The sequence below is a fragment of the Ptychodera flava genome, chromosome 12 (assembly GCF_041260155.1).
Source record: "Ptychodera flava strain L36383 chromosome 12, AS_Pfla_20210202, whole genome shotgun sequence".
In the NCBI taxonomy this organism is placed as follows: domain Eukaryota; kingdom Metazoa; phylum Hemichordata; class Enteropneusta; family Ptychoderidae; genus Ptychodera; species Ptychodera flava.
In genome coordinates this window covers 19,784,828-19,803,933 of record NC_091939.1, presented here as the reverse complement: position 1 = coordinate 19,803,933, position 19,106 = coordinate 19,784,828, and the positions used below count along the sequence as shown (strand labels likewise).

General features: G+C 36.2%; 1 protein-coding gene across 3 annotated transcripts; it reads left to right on the top strand.

The window, feature by feature from the left end:
- The first annotated feature begins 1,789 nt into the window (after window positions 1–1,789).
- On the top strand, window positions 1,790–12,063 carry LOC139145322 (ATP-dependent RNA helicase DDX19A-like). 3 transcript variants are annotated; one of them, XM_070716412.1, is made up of 10 exons: window positions 1,790–2,998; window positions 4,832–4,912; window positions 5,358–5,415; window positions 6,223–6,256; window positions 7,149–7,266; window positions 8,142–8,208; window positions 8,870–8,972; window positions 9,303–9,480; window positions 9,875–10,018; window positions 10,536–12,063. In XM_070716412.1, exons 2-10 carry the CDS (start codon window positions 4,902–4,904, stop codon window positions 10,564–10,566), a joined length of 744 nt encoding a protein of 247 aa, XP_070572513.1. In that variant the 5' UTR covers window positions 1,790–2,998; window positions 4,832–4,901; the 3' UTR covers window positions 10,567–12,063. The 3 variants fall into 3 exon arrangements, with proteins under 3 accessions (XP_070572513.1, XP_070572514.1, XP_070572512.1); XM_070716413.1 differs by having other exon boundaries at window positions 1,792–2,998; window positions 7,158–7,266; window positions 9,303–9,486; XM_070716411.1 differs by having other exon boundaries at window positions 1,793–2,998; window positions 9,303–9,486.
- Window positions 12,064–19,106: the final 7,043 nt, after the last annotated feature.

The window sequence follows — 19,106 nt, the reverse complement described above, 5'->3', positions numbered from 1 at the left end:
ATCATGACTATAAGATATGCAGTTCATGTCATTTTTAAATTGGCGATGCTACTGTGACACCATAAAATCATTTCGAATGATTAGACAATCACTGATTGGATTACGTTATCATTAACCCTTTTCCTGCCAAGTCCATATTTCACCATCAGGTCAAGATGGTTAAAATTAATGAAACACAACATATTCCATGTGATGCACTTTAACATAATACTGTAATAGAAGGCTGTTGAAAACATAAATACTATAAACTTTATTTTTATTGGACTGAAGATGCTATAACAGGCCAAGCCAAGTGGGTGAAAATATGTCATGTTTTGGCTCAATACCACTTTATACAGACTTGGCTGATGAGGAAGTGATACTGTCTGGAAGGAAAGTAAAACAGCAACCAAGATATTTGCATTACATTCCGATTACCCCTTTCTTAAAGATCCATTAACTATAACTTTCATCAGTTTTTTAATTTTATATGTTCTGTGTATCATCTGCAGTTTCTGGTTTGAATCCCTGAACCATGGAGAAATTCCTAATATTTAGCTTATAAATATACCCTATATGAGTATAATCGGCATTGTTATTGTTTACACTTTGTATTCAGGTCCAGACTAGAATACATTTATCAACAATAACAATGGTCATTTCACATATACAGGCTGTGTTGGCAAGCAAGACACCGGGCATTGGTCATGATGATCTGATTATAGTAAAATTCTGTAGTTGATACATTGAAACAGAGTAGTGAATAATTTGTCAGAATTTACAGCTAATGTCCCTTTAATTTTATGTGGGAAGAATTTTTTATAGTTGCCATATCTGAGAAAATGGTGTTTTCTGAATGATCTGTGTAGATACGCAATTTATATTTACCAAGACTTCTGGCCAGAGTCAGGGCATCAAATTGAAAGCAATACATTGAGTTTGGTCGTTTGAGCCATAAAAGGAATCAACATGTCATGACTGCTTACCTATTGTAAGATAAGGAAAGTACTGCTCCACAATCACTGTTATCATTCCACTTAGTGTTCTGTCGTTGTATTCCCTTAGATAATCATATTTAAATGCTCGATTCTGTCTTTCTATTCCACTCCTATAGGTTATGTCTTGCTGTTGTCTGTACATCATCGCCGTTCACAATATTTTCCAAGGATAAATTGTAACCCTGTTTTCGAAATTTGGAATAGGGGGTCACCCTGTTTTCAAAATTGGGAATAGGGGGGGTCAGCCACTTTTTGACGTCGGCAAAAAATAATCCACCGCCCCCCCCCCCCGGCCGAAGAAACTGACCAGTCCCTAAGTTCAATGCAACTCTGCATAACATGTTCGGACGAGAGAGGTGACCATAGAGGGCGAACGTCCTACTGGTACTCGTGTGACAGGTTTGCAACCACATGACATACTCCGAGTGCGCGCGTACTGGTCTACAGGAAGTAGGCTTGCAACCACATGACAAACTCCGTTGGTTGGTGACTTCCGGTTTACGTCAAACCTTGTTAGAACGCACATGCCACCACTTCAAAAATAACTCATTTCGTCGAGAACCTAAATCTACAGAGTATCCTATCAGACAAAAACCTACCTCAATCAATCAATAATTTAACTTCGGTTTTTTGGTCCTCGTTTTATTCCGAATTGTGCTGTTCAATATAGCCGGTCTAACGAGGCAGTCTGCGGGAGCTGGTCAGCGATATATCCGGTAAAGTGCATTGTTTTGGTAATCGCACCCCCCTGGGAAATGCACTGTTCGAAAAACTAGACGCACCCATTACTGCAGTGACAGGGCCGCAAACGACGGTAAAATCCATTGTCGACGTCGCCATCATAGATACTAGTAATGTACTCGTGGGAACATCCTTCTGTTGTGAAACGGATCCATTTGGTTACGGTTTCCAAACTCTTATTGAATCAGGTGGACGCGGAGCGGAATTTTAGAAAATTGGCGACTGTGGTTCATTTTGTGTCTCCGTCGAGCGATCTAGCGAGTCATGGAGGTCTGGTTGAGTGACGTGAAGTGCTGTACCAGGACGTCGTTTAACCTAAAACGCCTATCAGTTTTGAGTTCTCGACAGTCGTATGCTCTGAGATTGCCGGGAATCATCCTCTGCAAAATGTATCATAAAGAGTAAAACAAGATGGACCAAGTCGGATTTACAGCATCAGCCACACCATGGCGCATGGTGATAGAGCCTTTTAGAGTGACCGTACATGGCCGGCCGTATCCACACTAGTCTGACTGCACGTACGTCGATTCTCAGAATCTCAGACCGGATTGTGTTACTGATCGTGATCAGTTAGGAGCATGGTTACCGCCATGCATCGATCGCTGCCATGGATATTTTAATACAGGACCGCCATACTTGACTATCGAAAACCATGGTATTTTAACTCGGTAGAACTCGGTAGAACTTATCAGATATTACATGACTAAAGTGACATATATAATTTCGAACGGCCATTGTATCGCTACGTAGGCCTAGAAATTCGACGGACGTAACAAGTATGGGTGAGACAGGGATTAGGGAGTTTGGAGAACAATCAACAGTTTGTTTTGTTTTTGTTTTTCTTCCGTGTGAATCCTCTTCCAATTTCTGTGTCAGAAAGCAATACGTGTAATTCAAATCGATGGTGCACTTCGTCGCTTCAGCGAGCTGCCACACCAATCCGTCTCCGGTTTGATCGGAGCTTGTAATTGGCCTGTGGGAAATTGAGGAGTACTGTGCATGTGATCATGGGAGTCGCCGAACACGGAGGACGACAAAGGGCATATGAACGGAAATCCCCTTCGTTGGAAGTGGAACGATCCTGCCTTTTACAGAATACCAGGGTTTGAAGGGGTGGGCAAGCGGTCAATAGAACGGCAATATTGCGAACTTCCCCGGCGAGCTTGATTGGAACTGCAAACAGTCTTAGAGATACCAAGTTTGAAAAGTCGGCTTTAGCCCGTTTAAAGTTTTATTCAAAGGAAATTTTTCGTTCCAAACCCACCATCACCCTGACCGAGGTAAGTTATTTCTTTTTTTTCCCCAAGTTGGAAACGCGCTCGCGACTTTTGGCGATGTGTCAGCTACTTGCTAGCTAAGCTCTATTGGAAGTTGGAAATATCTGAAGAAAAATCGTGTAATCAGGCTTTCACTTTATGCTACTGACTTTACATTCGATATTGAATAGTATAAACCATGTATCAGTGTTATTGCATAAATGAACTTAGTTTAATCGAGAAGTACAGAAGCTGTTTACAAACGACTTGCCTCCGTGTCGTCAAACATTTCTCATCCTTCACATGGGCACGATAGTCACTGTTACTGAAAAAGTGACGAAGGAAAGTTGAAGAAAAGTTAGTTAGTATTATGAAATTAATGTAGTTCCTCTTTTTTTCATCCTCACCATCATGATTTGAGTCGAGATTAGCTGCAGACGCCCAACCATCATTTCCCAGCAAAACCACTAGCTCTGCGTTCATGCCTTGGTTGAATGAGATCCACAATGGCAGCGGATGAGAACGCTTTCCCTTGCATACACACAGAGAGAAAAGTAGGCTTTCCGTAAGTTTACAAGCGCGGCTGAGCACATCCTGTACCATTTATAATAGTCTCTCTTGTGTCTCTCCTATTTCGTACAAACCTATTCGGAATTTAGTAGCCCAGGCCAGGTTTTTCCAGTGATTGAATGCGTTACCTTTGAGTCTGCGCAGTACAGTGAGTTTGTTTCTGCCGGATTCACCAACTTGGACTTCTTGCAAAGTACCGGCGGCCAGACGCACTGTGTACACAGTGACGTCAAGCAAATACAAAATGATTGGCAGCTCCAGCCGTTATGCTGGCCAATAAGGAGAACGCATGAACATAGTGTTAGTGGCGTCTATTAGGACCCTTTTGCTGGGCCTTTGGTTTTTGCACGGAACAAGCCGCTTGACAACTTCTTTGGTCCCTACAAGATCATGTAAATTTGAACTGTCATCAGAACCGCTGGGGGCTTTTCTGCAGAGTATGCCCGATTGCTGCATGATCTGCAACTCACGAGTGTGTGCAGAAAAGGGTCAAGACTTGTACCGACGTCAAACTATATTTCTTCACAGGACGCTGTCTTTTTTTCCCTCCTTGAATAACCGGTGACGATTATCGCATTTTGCAACATGGGCCCCACAAACAACACAGTTCACGCCTTTTCGGTGATGCAACAGAGGTCGTGCTGACTTTTGTGGGAGTGATCGCACTCGACATCTTATGAATAATATATAAGTAAATAAAAACATCATCTCATAAATAATTTATAGCAACGCAAACCCTGCAGGAAAGCCAAGTCTGTGATTCCGGATGAAACACCCTGAATAGCGTTCACCTCACTCATCGCGTCCACTCCCGCGCGCGTGTCACATGAAAGCAAACTACAAATCATTGCGTTAACTCCACTTAAACATTCACAAATCACAGACTTGAACCAAGTCTAGAATCATGGGTGATGAATGGAGTAAAATAGAAAGTTCAGTACTGAAAATTCAAACTAAATGCTCAGCACTGAATCATGAATGAGCAAGTTGGTATTTATGATGTTAATTACAAACATACACCTTCCATGTCATTTGAAGATATTGCTCATTGATATTCAACAGAATATCTTTACAAATAATATTTGAAATCTATGAATTAATCTTCTATTTTTGCGAAAGTGGTCAGACTGATTTATGTATATTTCGTGTATGAGGTGAAGTTCAAACAATGAGAAAGTTTAAGTGATAATAAGTGACAACATTTGCTGTCATGTCAATGTTACAAACCCACCTTTAAAATAAACACATCAACATCTTCATTTCATCAATTTTTTTATGTATTCACAGATAGCAAGACATTTGTTGCTGACTATCTTTACCCACTGTTAAGTTGCTAGAATTCCCTGAAAGTGACACGATGGCAGCCAAGTAAGTGTATGGTAAAACATTGCTAGAAATACTTAGAAAAGAAGAACAATGCTCTCAAAGATATGTATTTTGGTAGATTCCTACATTGATCTGACCGTTCAATTTCTAATTCCAAGTTACTATTTCATTTCAACCTAGGGAAACGTTTCAAATATTTTACCTTGCACTCACATATCTTACTTTTGTCTTTCTCCCGATGTAAAACCATAAAAATTTCAAATTATCAAAATGATCGTGGATACAATGTTTGTTCAAGAAAATGATGCCATCTCCAGTAAGCATTCTCCAACATGCTGCTTAGTTTAACAAAACTTTAAAATGAAATGGCTAAGTATTCCAATGTTTGCAGAACAATTCACCTGCACCATTCAAAGATTTCACAAATCGTCGTGCTGACATGCAAGTAACTTTGAAGTATACATATATCTATTTTGCTTTCTTTCAGCAATATGATTTGTAAATATTCCTTTCCGATAGGAGACAATGAGACTCCACATTCACAGGTAAGATCATTTACATAAAGGGCATACTTCATATTACCGCACACAAATTTCTATTGAAAAACAACTATTTTACCCCAGGTCACCGTCAGTGGCAGTTTCTTCTGAGAGTGAGTTTACAGGATATAGTAATGACCTTGCCACTCACGGCAGAAGTGTAGTTATCCATTTCCATTTTATGTTAATGATTGATTAACCAGCTCTTGCAATGTTTAAAATATTTTTATCTGAAAATAGCGACAAGATTTTTATGTCAATGTAGACAATTGTACTGTTTGAACTCATGTACAATAAGTTATTTTCATTTACAGTGGAGATATTTCTTTTGTGGTACCTTTTGTGGTACCTGTGGTGTGCTCATTTGCATTGCAAATTTACTTCCTATTATTACCATAATATAAATTTTTGTGAAGTGCAATGATGCTGTGCAAGCATGTACAAATATTGCATCGGATTCAGATGTAAGATATCACATTACCAAATGATTACCAATGTCTGTGAATATTTTCTTGAGTTTTACCATGTATTTCACCATGAAATATTTTTCATATCACTGAATGCAGTCAAAGGATGCAAATTTCTTGGAAAGTGAAACGGAATTAATCTTTACATCAAATTCAAAAAATTGAATATTGCAGGCATGTGCTTATAGTACTATAGGCAAGTTTCAGTCAACCACATTTAACTACCAAGAACATCAAGATTTTCTTTCAAACGATATACAGGTCCTGCAAGTAGATCATGCATACAGCTGTCACCCTTCCTTTCATATAAAGCCACTAACTTACCAATTGTTCTTTATTTCTGCAGATAGTGCATGTGACATCATATGATGAGCAGACTGGTATGTATTCCAGTTGGTAGAATTCATTTTCTTAAACACATTAGTTTAGAGTACGCCCTCTATGACAAGAGTAACAATAGAGGGCATAGCTTATCAGTAGTCAGTATTACTTGGCCCCATTGTTTTTGCATATAAAATAATTGCTCTCATATACCGTTCATGGTTTCTTCTAAGAGTTAGGGTAATGGCAAGTTCGCCTCTAGCTTTATATGAAAACATCAAAACATCCAGGTCTTCTGATGATAAGAATATTTGTATCTGAAAATATTGGAAGGGGAACGTACCCAACCAAAATGCCTCCATGATTTAAGTGTATGCAATGAATGATTGATTGAATGGTGACATTTAACAATGAATGTTCGGCAGAATATGTACCCCCTCAAAGTCATCAATATGCATAGAATACAGGCACTTTAGGGTTTCAATTATTGGTAGCACCCAGGATCAATGTAGTACAATGATGATAGGAAATCTATATATTGGTCATTTCGTTCAAAATACCAATGGAGACCTTAGTATCCCATCGGAATGCATCAAAAGATTTTCAGTGATCCTTCTGAAAATTTACTAGAAACAGAATAAGTGATCCAGTGTTTATGTGCAGTGCAACCCTGACTCATTTTTACCGATTTTTACATGCCCTTTCTGTAATTTCTTTTCATTGAAAGCTGTACTGTGTAAATACAGCATACTTGAGACATTCAGTCAATGCAGTTCCGGATACATGCAATACTTACAGTCACTTTCCCAAGAAAATATAGTTAGAATGGCCCTATGGAACTACACATAAATTTCTCAGTTCTGTGACAAAGTTATATTTTTGTGTGAATTATATATAATATTTGCAGACATTTTTATGAAAAAATAATTCAAAATATTTCTTCTCTGTTGGTACAAAAAGGAAAATCAGTGATTGTTTCCAAGGTCATTAGGATGAGAGGAAATATATTGGATCATCTGCAGAAGTACTGGTTTCAAGCAATTTTGAGTATTTTTAGCTGGCTGTCACTGTAAGTAACATTCACTCTGACTTTACAGGATGAAGTGCATACTTAAAAAAGTAAATAAAGCAGTTGGTATTTTCATCACTTTTTGCCCCTATTTTTTTATCTTAAGATGATGTTATTTGTAGCATTAACTGTGAATTGGGATTGTAAACTGTGCCAATTACACTTAAAATCCAGCTGCTTGACACACACAATACACCGTCAAGAGCACAATCAGAGATTACATACAAAAAAAACATTTATCGGTAGTATCTATTCCTGTATTACCTAGAAAATAAGACCCTGCAATAGGCCAAACCCGGAATTCGAATCGACCACGGTACAAACAAAGCCATGTGCGCATACGCGTATTTCCATACGCGTTAGTACACATGTGGGTTTGTTTGTACCGGCATCACGTGATTATTTGGGCGTACTGAGTCTGTAGAACGCATCGCATCCTTTTTATTCCGGAGTAGAACCATTGGACCCCACAGTTCACATGCTGGTTTTACATATGTATTTAGAAGGTGCTCTGTTTGTCAGATGTTGTACTTTAAGGCCGATAACAGATGCTCATTTCTTTTGCTAATTTTTTGCATTAAACGATCATGTGCAATATGTGATACTAACATAGTATTCAGCCATCAGATAGTTGTATCAAATTATATTCATAAAAATGTAACATGCAGAAACTGTACAAAAATTAACAGAAAATAAAGAAATAACAACCTCACAGAAATTAGTTGAATTCTGACAGCAATCTGAAACAGTGAATGGTCAAGCAATAATGAGTCTGACAATGCAAGATACTTCACTTCTATTTGCCAAAGATTTCAGGGATCAACATGGTGACATCCAAATTAAATTCATATAATTTATGTTTGATTGTCTTTCAGGGTTCTGTTAAAGATCCCTGCCTATAATTTGTTAAGTATGGTAGACCCAAAGAATCAACATCCACAGGTGAGATAAACTGTTGATATTTGTTCAGTATTTCAAATTGTTGCAATTTCATGAAGTGTAGGTAGAGCTATAATTACAGTGGTTTGAAGTACTGAATTAAACTAAGGAGAACATACAGTCATATATCTATGTAGCTGTCTGCATATTACAGTTCCCCATCATATATACAGCATGTAAAAGAGCTGTAATCCTATTTCGTGAAGTATTCTGTTGCTTCCAGATTCTATAAGAAACTATCAGTGAATACGTTAACTGGTAATAAATTTGGCTGGTTAACATTTCATTTCTGACAAACTGTTACATTGATAACTAACAGCCACGGCATAGTCAAATGGTATTAACTATTTTGTCTGAACTAAGTGTTACCAATAAAAAAGTTCAATCAACATGAATAAGCATATTCCTTAATATCAATCGCATGATCTCGACATGTGTTCCACGACATTGTTGTTACCAGGTGATGCGCAAACCAACATCATCATCTGCACATGCAGTGCACATAGTACACACACATTACCTGTCAGCTTGAAATTTGAATACACACATGACTGGATATAACATCATTTGATAGAAAAGAATTAATAAAATACTATCATTAATCAATAACCAACTCTTCTATTATATTCTCACTTTCATTAATTGTATTTTACTTTCAATACAGATGTTGATTTTAACTCCCTCTGCAAGCTCTGCTAAGCTGATCACAGCATACCTCCGATCTCACGGATGTATGGTCGCTCTGACTATACATGAACAATCAAAATGTATGTCAATTTTGTCATTGTAATTTCTGTATTTTATGAAAAGAGTGTTGATAAGAGTTGTTGAAATACTGGTAGTAGAAAGTCTTGAAAATGTATTAACTTTGATCCTCAAAGATGCCTGGCTAATATATAGTTAGCTTAGATACTCACAAAATTTATATGTCTTGTTATTTACTTTGTTCTACAAAGCAACTTCACACAACTACGCTGCAGTTCAAATGTTTGTAATGCTAGTTTCAGTAGATATGATTTTTATGAAGCATTTCCTTTTAATCACATCTTCAAAGCTTTCCTTCAGAATTAATTCTGAATGACTTTTCTTTCTTTAAGGGCCAAAAAGACAAAAAATCACAACTCCTGTCATCGTAGGCACACCAGGGATTACCCTGGATTATGCACAGAAATACAAGTGTTTTGACCTGTCTACAATCAATGTGGTCATTGTTGATGAAGTTGGTGAATTGATAAAAGTACAGGGATATCATGATCAGACCATCAGAATTGCCAGGTACAGGTATGTCAGTGTTGTACTTTCTTGCTAGAGCTGTGTGTTTTCCTACACTTCTTAATGTCCCTGGCTGTATAAGTAGTATGGCATTGAAAAGAAATTGACACAGCAAATGTTTAATGCCAGCATGTACATGTCAAAACATTGCATCAGGCATGATAGAGTAATCAACAATTTCTGACAAATTTTCCCTACATGAATCTAATACCATCTTTCTCAATAATTATACAATAATTTTAAACCTGTAAAACTTTTGTTAGCAGTCAGCTGGCTGTTTTTGTAGATCGACACAAAGCTGTTAGTGTTCTGCAGAAAGCTCTGATGATCAACTGACTGATAATAGTCTATGTATGGTTTCACAGTTCTTTTTATTTCCAAATTCTGTGTTTTGTAGAGGACTCACTGGTCACTGCAAAGTTGTTCTCTTCTTGGAGAGTGATGATCAGACTGACCAACTGAGAGTACAAGACTTTGGTGCAAGACTGAGGAGTCTGCCCAACATACAAGTTTCCACTAGGCCATATCTTACTTACATGAAGTAAGTGGTTTATTTTTACATGAGGCATAGTTTTTCAAGCGTAGAAAATTTTGCTGGAAGACTTTGGACTATATGCAACATTGCAGTTACCATCAAGCATGGTAAATTTCTTACATATACAAGCATAGTGACATGCCCAACAGGATAAGGATTATATAAATACACTCTAACCAAGCTTAAAGCGCCAAGTGCTTTTTGCCATTTATGAAGTCAGTTTTTAACACTTGTATCACCAGTACTACATACTACAAAGAAAGGTGGAACTGAGTACAGGGTAATGGCAATGAAGGATTTAAGATGAGAGTTTCTTCCCACTGCAGTGCATCAGGCAATGTACAACAGCGGTATGGCATTAACACATCATACTTCATATTCAAAAGGTAATTCAAATTGGAAGAGCTTGCATGTACTGCAACATGAGTCAGAAATATTATGTATTAATGATACAGTGAGGTGATCAGTATTGTCTGTTACTTGTAATTTAATATCAGAATTCTCATTTTGAATTTCCTTTCAGTCATGGTGCTGGAGAGAGTGATACTGAGTAATGTAGGCTGCAAGATACAGACCATCAAGACGATCATCACCACTCACACACACATAGTATTGGGACTCTGCATCCATGTTGAATGACCCCCTATGGTTGGCTTCATCTATGCATTTGTGTGTCTACTTTAGAGTATGAAATATGTATACTTTGCCTGGCACAGGAGAAAATTTCAAAACCTTATGATCACCATTTATATCAACCATCAGTGTTTTGAAGTATGGTCATATCATAATCAAACAAAATCATGTTAATTTTGCTACTAACCATGTGTTTTGCTCAATACCTTTATATTTCACAATATCAGTTTGAAGATTTAATTGACAATTGTTTTCTTTTTGTGTGTGAAGTATTTCACAAAATACCAATATTTAGTTTTTTCTTTATGAAAATACATGCCCGTATTTGCCACTTAGTGTAATTAACCAGTAAATCTCAGAAAACTACCTTTGTTATCTGTTGAATAATACGTAAAAATAATTTGTTACTGATCTGTGTATTATGTTATTTACTCAGAATTGTCATTTTACGTTTAGGTTTTTTGCAAGATATACTCGTTAATTTCGTCTTGATCATTCCACTTGTCTCAATTTTATGACCGTAATCATGTCTTTCAAGTCATTTACAAAAAGTACACAATTCATTGAATTAAAGATGTATAAACTTAAAGGGCTGTGTACCTTAAATTTGTCCAAGCAATTATTTATTTCAATTCATTTACATGATACCTCTTTAATCATTAAGACACAAAAGACATTTCACATGCTGTCTGAACATATTAAAAAGTTAGTTCATATTTCCATCTTCTGCCAAGGCATATTGTGTGTGAACAATCTGTGTCAATGCTCTGAATTATTTCAGCATGCTTTAGAAATAACTTTATGCCATATTTCAATTAACAAAAAGCACACAGAAAACTTGGAACAATATACCATCCCTTGTGTATGATGATGTGTATTATGTGATTTGCCAATCAGAAATATTTACATGGATGTAGTTATTTTTTATAAAGATAGTTATACAGAAGAAATTTACAAATGGAAATATATTTATATCAGGAAGATATTTGATAAAGACTGTTAATAGCAGCTGAACATTGCAAAAAGATAAATTTTACGCTTCATGTCTAAGCAGTACATAGTGCCTGACACTCTAAATTTGTGGCTCAGCTCTTCCGAAATTGCTGTTTATGTTAAGGAGCACATGACATTTATATCTGCCCAGTACTTGCCTGGCCATATTTTACTCAGTGAAAAATAATTCTTGATAACCAAGTTCTTTCTTTAATCTAGGCATTGTGTGAAATATTATTTTACTTTTGTAAAAAAATGATTTTAAAGCTGTGACTTGAAATTGACAGAGTGTAGTGTTTAATCTTATATTCAGGAAAGTATGTATAACTGTTTAGAGGTGATGATCACAGAGTGTGCATCATGCCTTATGTATTCTCAACTCAAAATTACCTGATTATTGAAATAAAATGCCAAAAGTAGTTTCAGTTACTGTGTCCTTTGTTGTTTTTGAATGAAACTGTTGCATTTACATTTGCATTGGAGTTTCTACAAACTTTTCAAACTTTGCAGAGCTATGTATCCAAATTTATTTGATGGGTGTAGAATACAAGAGAAAGTGACAGTGAACAGTCAAAATACCCATCACTGAAATGTAACCAAAGATCTCTCCAAATGTTGAACTTAAAAGGCATCAATGAATTAGTTCTCAAATGGCGCCCTCTAGTGGTATCATCTGAGACATGTCTCACTGAAGTGATGTGATATCTCTGTCAACTTGAAATATTTGATGTGTAAAACTTTGAAGAACATTGCTTGTGTTAACCCTTCCACCACCATTGTTTAGCCCATTTCCATTGTTTGTATCTAGATATTACTCAAAACATAGTCCAGGTAGATTGCTTGATTCAAGGATTTATGGTAACCAAGACATCAGAACTCTGTTCATTTTTCAGGAGTGTCCTGGCAGCCTACTTCTTTCAGTTTCTCCTAACATCACAGTCTCCCTATAATTGTAACACTGTGTTGAAACTATTGATTCACAGTTACAGACATACAAATTCAATTTCAATGTGCAGGGAATATAATTTTAAAATGCACATGAATTAGGAGATAAAGTTGGCCCCTAGTAATTCCTATCTTGTGGGATAATTAACCCACAAAATCATAACTTTATTTACCATGTTTTCCAAGTTTTTATTATATTTTATTACACAGGACCGTACCAAAGAATGATCTTAATTCAATCTGTACTGGACATGTTTTGTTATTTATTCTATACGACAGCAATTCCAATTACAAGACGAAATACCTATTACCAGTACCATGTACAAAGAGGAATATTCCCATTGGTAAATGCCCATTTACAGGATGACATATCGATAACCCACTACCCAACAGATCAATGATGAGTAAAGAACCTTGCTCGAGGGGCACAACACTGTGTCTAAAACTTATCATCCGTAGAACATGATGTCTCATCTAAAAGATATTGGGTATTGAATTGTTGTAATATGTATTGCTGTATTCCACATGTTGCATGTGAGAAAATAAAATCAGTATTTCTGCAAGCTCATATGCAAGTTGGTACAAACTGAAAGTAATCCCAGTGTCTTTATTTACACTAAAATTATTTGCCATGCTTAAAGCCTCGGACATTTTGGATGTATAAACATGACTGAAAATGTTGTGTTGTTTCCTTTGAGGTGAAGTTTCAAAATCCATTATCAGCAAAATGAGCTTCTCAGAGCCAAGGTTTGTCTACAACAGTGTCATACTAGATATTATTCAACGACTGTTACAATTGAAACAAAAAATTCAGAGAAATGCGTTGTACAGGAAAACCTTTTTCTTTGAAGGGAAGTTTACAATGTACTTTTAGAGAAAACATTAACAGACATACATGGTGCATGCAGTCAACGGAACACACACAGAAGGGTGTAGCGGTACTATATGTGCAGCTACTGGCTGTAGTGCAAAGTTAATAATACGCACAGAAGATTCAACCATAGTCATATGGCTCAAAAATAAAAGGGGAGGACTTTCATGAAATAATGGAGATGATATCGAAGTATTGACAAACTGTTGCCCGGTCATTATGTAAACACAAGGAAGCAGGGTTGGTGTATATGTGGTTGCAAAACCTGACATGCTCAGCGAACTTGTTGGCAAAAAAAAATCATTCTAGCTCTGCTGGTGAAAAACTTTAAGAAAAAGGAGATGATGATGTCCTTGTTAGCAATACGATGGTTTCAAAGTAGGTAATGAAGAATTTTGAACCATTCCAGACACTGTACACGGTAACTATTAGACTGAAACAATAGCAGACTTCGAAAACAGCTGTATTAAATACTGATGTTATTGTCAACATGAATGCTGATTGTGATACAGATTAAATGCTGCTCATTGCAATATAACAGTTGCTGTAAATGGCACATCAGAAATATCAACAAAGTTATCAAAATTTTCACTGGCATCAGTGTCGGGGTGAAATTTTGTCATCATCTCCTTGAGGAATCTTTCTTTTCTTTCTTTTCTTTTTCTTTTTTTTTGACGGCCACGAGCTCGTCTACGCATACCCTTATCAATGCCAAAATGTCTTATCAGAAGTACTGTTCCATTAAAGAAATTTAATTCGGTGAAAAGTTTGTACAACTATAGACTTTTTTGGGCCTATGGTACAACATGTGCTATATACAGACCTCATGAATCTTCCATATGACTGCTGTCTTCGAGAATCTGCTGCTAGAGGGCAGTATTTCAAGAATCGCGTCTGTGAAAACTACAAGCACGGTATATTTCGTATTTCAACAGGTTTTTGTATTGTAACACAATAATGAAGTGTGCTTGCCAATATTCTAATGGCAAATTTCTTAATTATCAATAATTGTTGGGTGTATTTTAATCCATTTTCAACAATTACTCTCTGGTTTATCTCTCTCCATACAAACTTCATATTTTAAATTTGTCCCAGAAGCAGGTGTCAGAGAATTTACATGTGTAAAAGAAATGGTTCGACTTTCCGTCACTGCTATTAACAGAAAGAGCGGGGATATATTATCCATACCACTTCTGTAGAGATCATGGTTCGTGTGGATGAGTATACGAGTTTACACAAGCTTTCGTATCCACAGCCACTTTATTAAATGGCAGCGATGTAAAAGACCAAGACTGACCGAAACTTTACAGGAGTCGCTAAGGCTAAGCTTAGGGTTTGGAATATCACAAGTGTTCCGACCTTCGCTTCGCGAAGCCCCTATGATATTTGTTGTATCACAGATGCTTCGTGAAACGACGATCGGAACGCCTGTGGGAAAATAGTGTAGCAAAAGACCGCAATTTTAACAGTCAGTATCGAGAAGTTTGTGCTCACTTACCTGACTTACCTTGTTCATTTTCTGTCAGATCTTAAGTCCTTTTCCTGGTCCAGGATATAATCAGACATTTTCTACCAACTGTACTAATAATCGAATAACGAGCGGCTAATAGCAGTGACATAGTCTGGACAATCAGTTATCATACACGCAAAGTAGAGATGCCGTATGCCTCCCTGTATTATCTCATGTGAGGTTATCAACAGTTAACGAGAGCAGCAAGGATGCATGTAAAAGGATGACCCATCGCTATCTCAACGTCTCGTGTTTATTTACTGCCAATAACAACGACATGCCAAAGTCGAGCACCTGGGTCGGTTACATTTCAAAATGTATGTATAGTTTACACCTTTTCTATAATAGTAAGAAATACATTTTAACGAATTTCTTTTGCATGTTTGCATTTTTACATATATTGGTCACGTCTTTGCTGTGAATATAATATTCCAATCACTTACAACTTTTTGCCAGGTTTCCTGTGATTAGGCTTTGTGGATTATCTTCAAATTATGCATTATGATGTTTACAATTCATGTTGAATTAAAAGGACTGCATGAACAAGTTTTATTGAGGCCGATAAGATCTATGTTCAGACCAAATTTTTCAATCAACTTTGGCGATTTTGACCTTTGACTTTATTCCACTTTTACGTCAGTCAATTTCCAGTAAAGTGATTTCGTGTTGACACATTTCTTTATTTGACCACAGTTTTTGAAGTAAAGGATATCATAACTTTCTTCGTCTGGAATGGAATTCAATAGTGTTGCACATTCTGCCTTCATTTCCTCGCTCTTGTGTGTGTCTGTTTATACCCCTCTAATTTGATTAAGCAATTATTTCCCCCAGTTTGAGGTAGTCATTTTTGTTATAATCAAGAATGTATTTCAGTCACACGATATCACTTTTTGTGCCACAAACCTTCAACCAGAAGATCCTGTTTCGCAAAAGTTACCGGTAAGTCCTAGTGACTTCCTCTCATTCAATACAGTACCTGCACAACTTTTGAATCTGGTAATTGCTGACTTTGAAATTGAGATGGATTCTCGATGGTTTACTTACCGGTAAATTAGGTTGCCCTGGTTTCGGGGTCGTCATTGACAGGCAATTTGGTGAGCCACGATAGCTCAAATCAGTTCTTTATCTTTTCTTCAATATCAACAACTTTTTGACTTTTTGACGCAGTCTTCAATATTTTTGAACGAAAACACCTTTTTTTTTATTACTGCACGTTTGCCTCTCCAAACAAAGTTCTGTAATTTTGTTTGGTTCATGCTTCCTATCGGTACATAATCGTCTGCTAATTATCACGTTTTGATGCAGCGATCATTGCCCTGCTTTTAAAAGACAGATTTCTAATATTCCCAGTCTTCAGATTGTAAGTTTTTCCATGACATGGTTTCAGTTATCCGTTCGATTCCGATTTCCCAGTCCGAACGCAGGGGACTCAGAAGTCTGGTTGTTGTTGCTGTTTGTATTGTTGTTGTTGTTTGTATTGTTGTCTATGTTTATTAGTCGTGTTGTTGTTATTCTCCCATAAAAATTTCAACAAACATAACTATTGTGTTGTTTTGTTGTTGTTTGTGTTGTTTTTTCAAACGTAATGTACATCATGTCATAAGAAACACTACAAGGATGCTATCATTATTTGACCCGATGCAACTCTCTCAAAACGTACACGCTGTTCATATATATATATATATATATATATATATATATATATATATATATATATATAATATATATATATATATATATATATATATATATTTGTGAGGGGAGCTCAAAGAGCGCCCTCGTGCGACGGATTTTTCAGTTTATGAAGGCCTTTGATAGAGTATTGCATAAGGGATTGTACTTAAAATTACTAAAAAACAACATTTCAGGACAGGTGTTTAATATTATCATTAAAAACATGTATAATAACATTAATTACAGAATCAAAACTAAGGAAGGACTAACAGACTCATTCAAATCTAACATAGGAGTAAAGCAAGGATGCAATTTAAGCTTTACACTTTTTAACATTTTTATTGACGATCTGCCAGACATTTTTGATGATGAAAACTGTGATTCACGTATACTCTTAACAGCCATGTAATAAGCTGCCTGCTAGATGCGAATGACATTGTCATTCTATCCAGATCAGAAGAAGGACTGCAAAACTGTATAGATAAACTATCACATATATACACAAACCTGGAAACTTAGAGTAAATACAGAGAAATCTAAAATAATGATTTTCAACAAATCTAATAGTCTAACAAAATGACACTTTCTTTTTTGGGGATGGGGACCTCAAAATTGTAAAACAGTACAACTATTTAGGATCAACAATCTCTCCAAATGGTAAATTTAAATTTATGCCGTTTCTTGTTTAAAATATCAAAAAAATTCTCCTTAACTTGCAATCTATGGGGAATTACGAAGATACCCTGCTGAAATGTTGATACAAATACAACTTCTAAAATATTACAATTGCATTCATAACAGTAATAATCCCTTTCTGAAAGTTGCATTCTTAGTCAACAAAAGTATGAGTAGCAAATGGTATAAATGTATCCATTCTCTACGTGAAAGTATAAATGAAAATAACCTCCTTGAATCTCAGACGATACTCTCAAAGACAGAATTATCAAACATAAGTCTAGCATTGCAAACCCTAGATGTAATAAAATGGAAAAAAGAAATATATTGTGACAATAAGAACAAAGACTGTGGAAACAAGTTAAGAACATATAGAATTTTTAAGGACATTCAGCAAGAAAAATATCTTAACCATATAAAAAATCCCAAACTACGGCAATCTCTCACCAAGTTCAGATTAAGTAACCATAAACAGAAAATAGAAACAGGAAGACATACAAAAAGATTACTTATTAACAGAACATGTGATTACTGTAACAATCAAGAAATAGAAGATGAAATACATTTCCTACGCCATTGTAATAGATATTCACTGCAGAGAAACCAACTTATTGACAACATCCAACTGTACAATCCCCGATTCAATGAGTTGACCACAAAAAATAAACTAATATATGTGATGAACGTTACACCGAAATAATATGTGTACCACTAGCAAAATATATAAATGAATGTATGAATATTAGAAATGAATCTCACTGATATTTTCCCCACTCGCTTTATCCACTCATAATATGAGTTCTCCAGGGTTTACGTTTTTTTCCTACTTGAGAAGTCGCTCTGTATCCTGCAAGTTTGTTTTGTTCTTTTTGCTAGATACAGTAAAGTATTATGGTTCTGCTTTTGTTTTGTTATAGGTCTCTTTTTGATCACTTTTTATCATGTAACAACCATTGCCCACCCTGCTAGACGTGTCGCAAGTGTTATGACAATAAAGTAAAGTTAAAAGTACAGTGAATGGCAAAAGTACAGTAATCACCCAGCGCAGGCGGTAGGAAAGCAGGATGTTTAATCGTGGTCTGGTTTGTACTTTCATTGTGAAATGAAACGGAAAATACTAGTAAGAGTGTTCAAAGGTTTCTCTGTTTTCAAGTTGATATTTTTTACTTGGAACATGCACATCAAAGATTATTTCATTACACTTTTAAAACTATGAATCATCAATTTATCCAATTTTAGCGAGTTGTTCACTTCTCAATAATGAAAAAAAAGAAAGAAATGACAAATTCGGAGACCAATCGATATCAAGCCTTGTCCTTGCGGTAGGAGTATACGTAATTCATGGGCATTTCTAGAACAAAGAAACGAACAAACATGTGTATTAGGCCACCAGGTGGCGTAGTATAGATTAACTTGATCACTGGAAAATAGGATCATGCACTCTATCAGTCATAGGCGGCGCTACCTCGTTATACTAGTATATGCTTCAGGCGGTCTTCATACTTTACAAGTATTAATATATATTTTATAGTCCCATATGTTTGTACAATAACTGTATAGAACACAAGGTGTTGGGATGTTTGATTCTGTGTATGACTGCCATTTGATCGCCCTGTACAAGCCTATGAGATAAATGTGCTTGTTGCCCTGGAATGAATTCTGTCCGTACAAAAATTCAGTAGTAAGTAAAACAAGAATATTGCACCACACAGAGGTCTTCTTGGAGTGTCTGAGCTTCTAAATGTGAATTTTTAGAAGGATGTAAAGAAGTTGCACTTTACTTTTTAAACAGA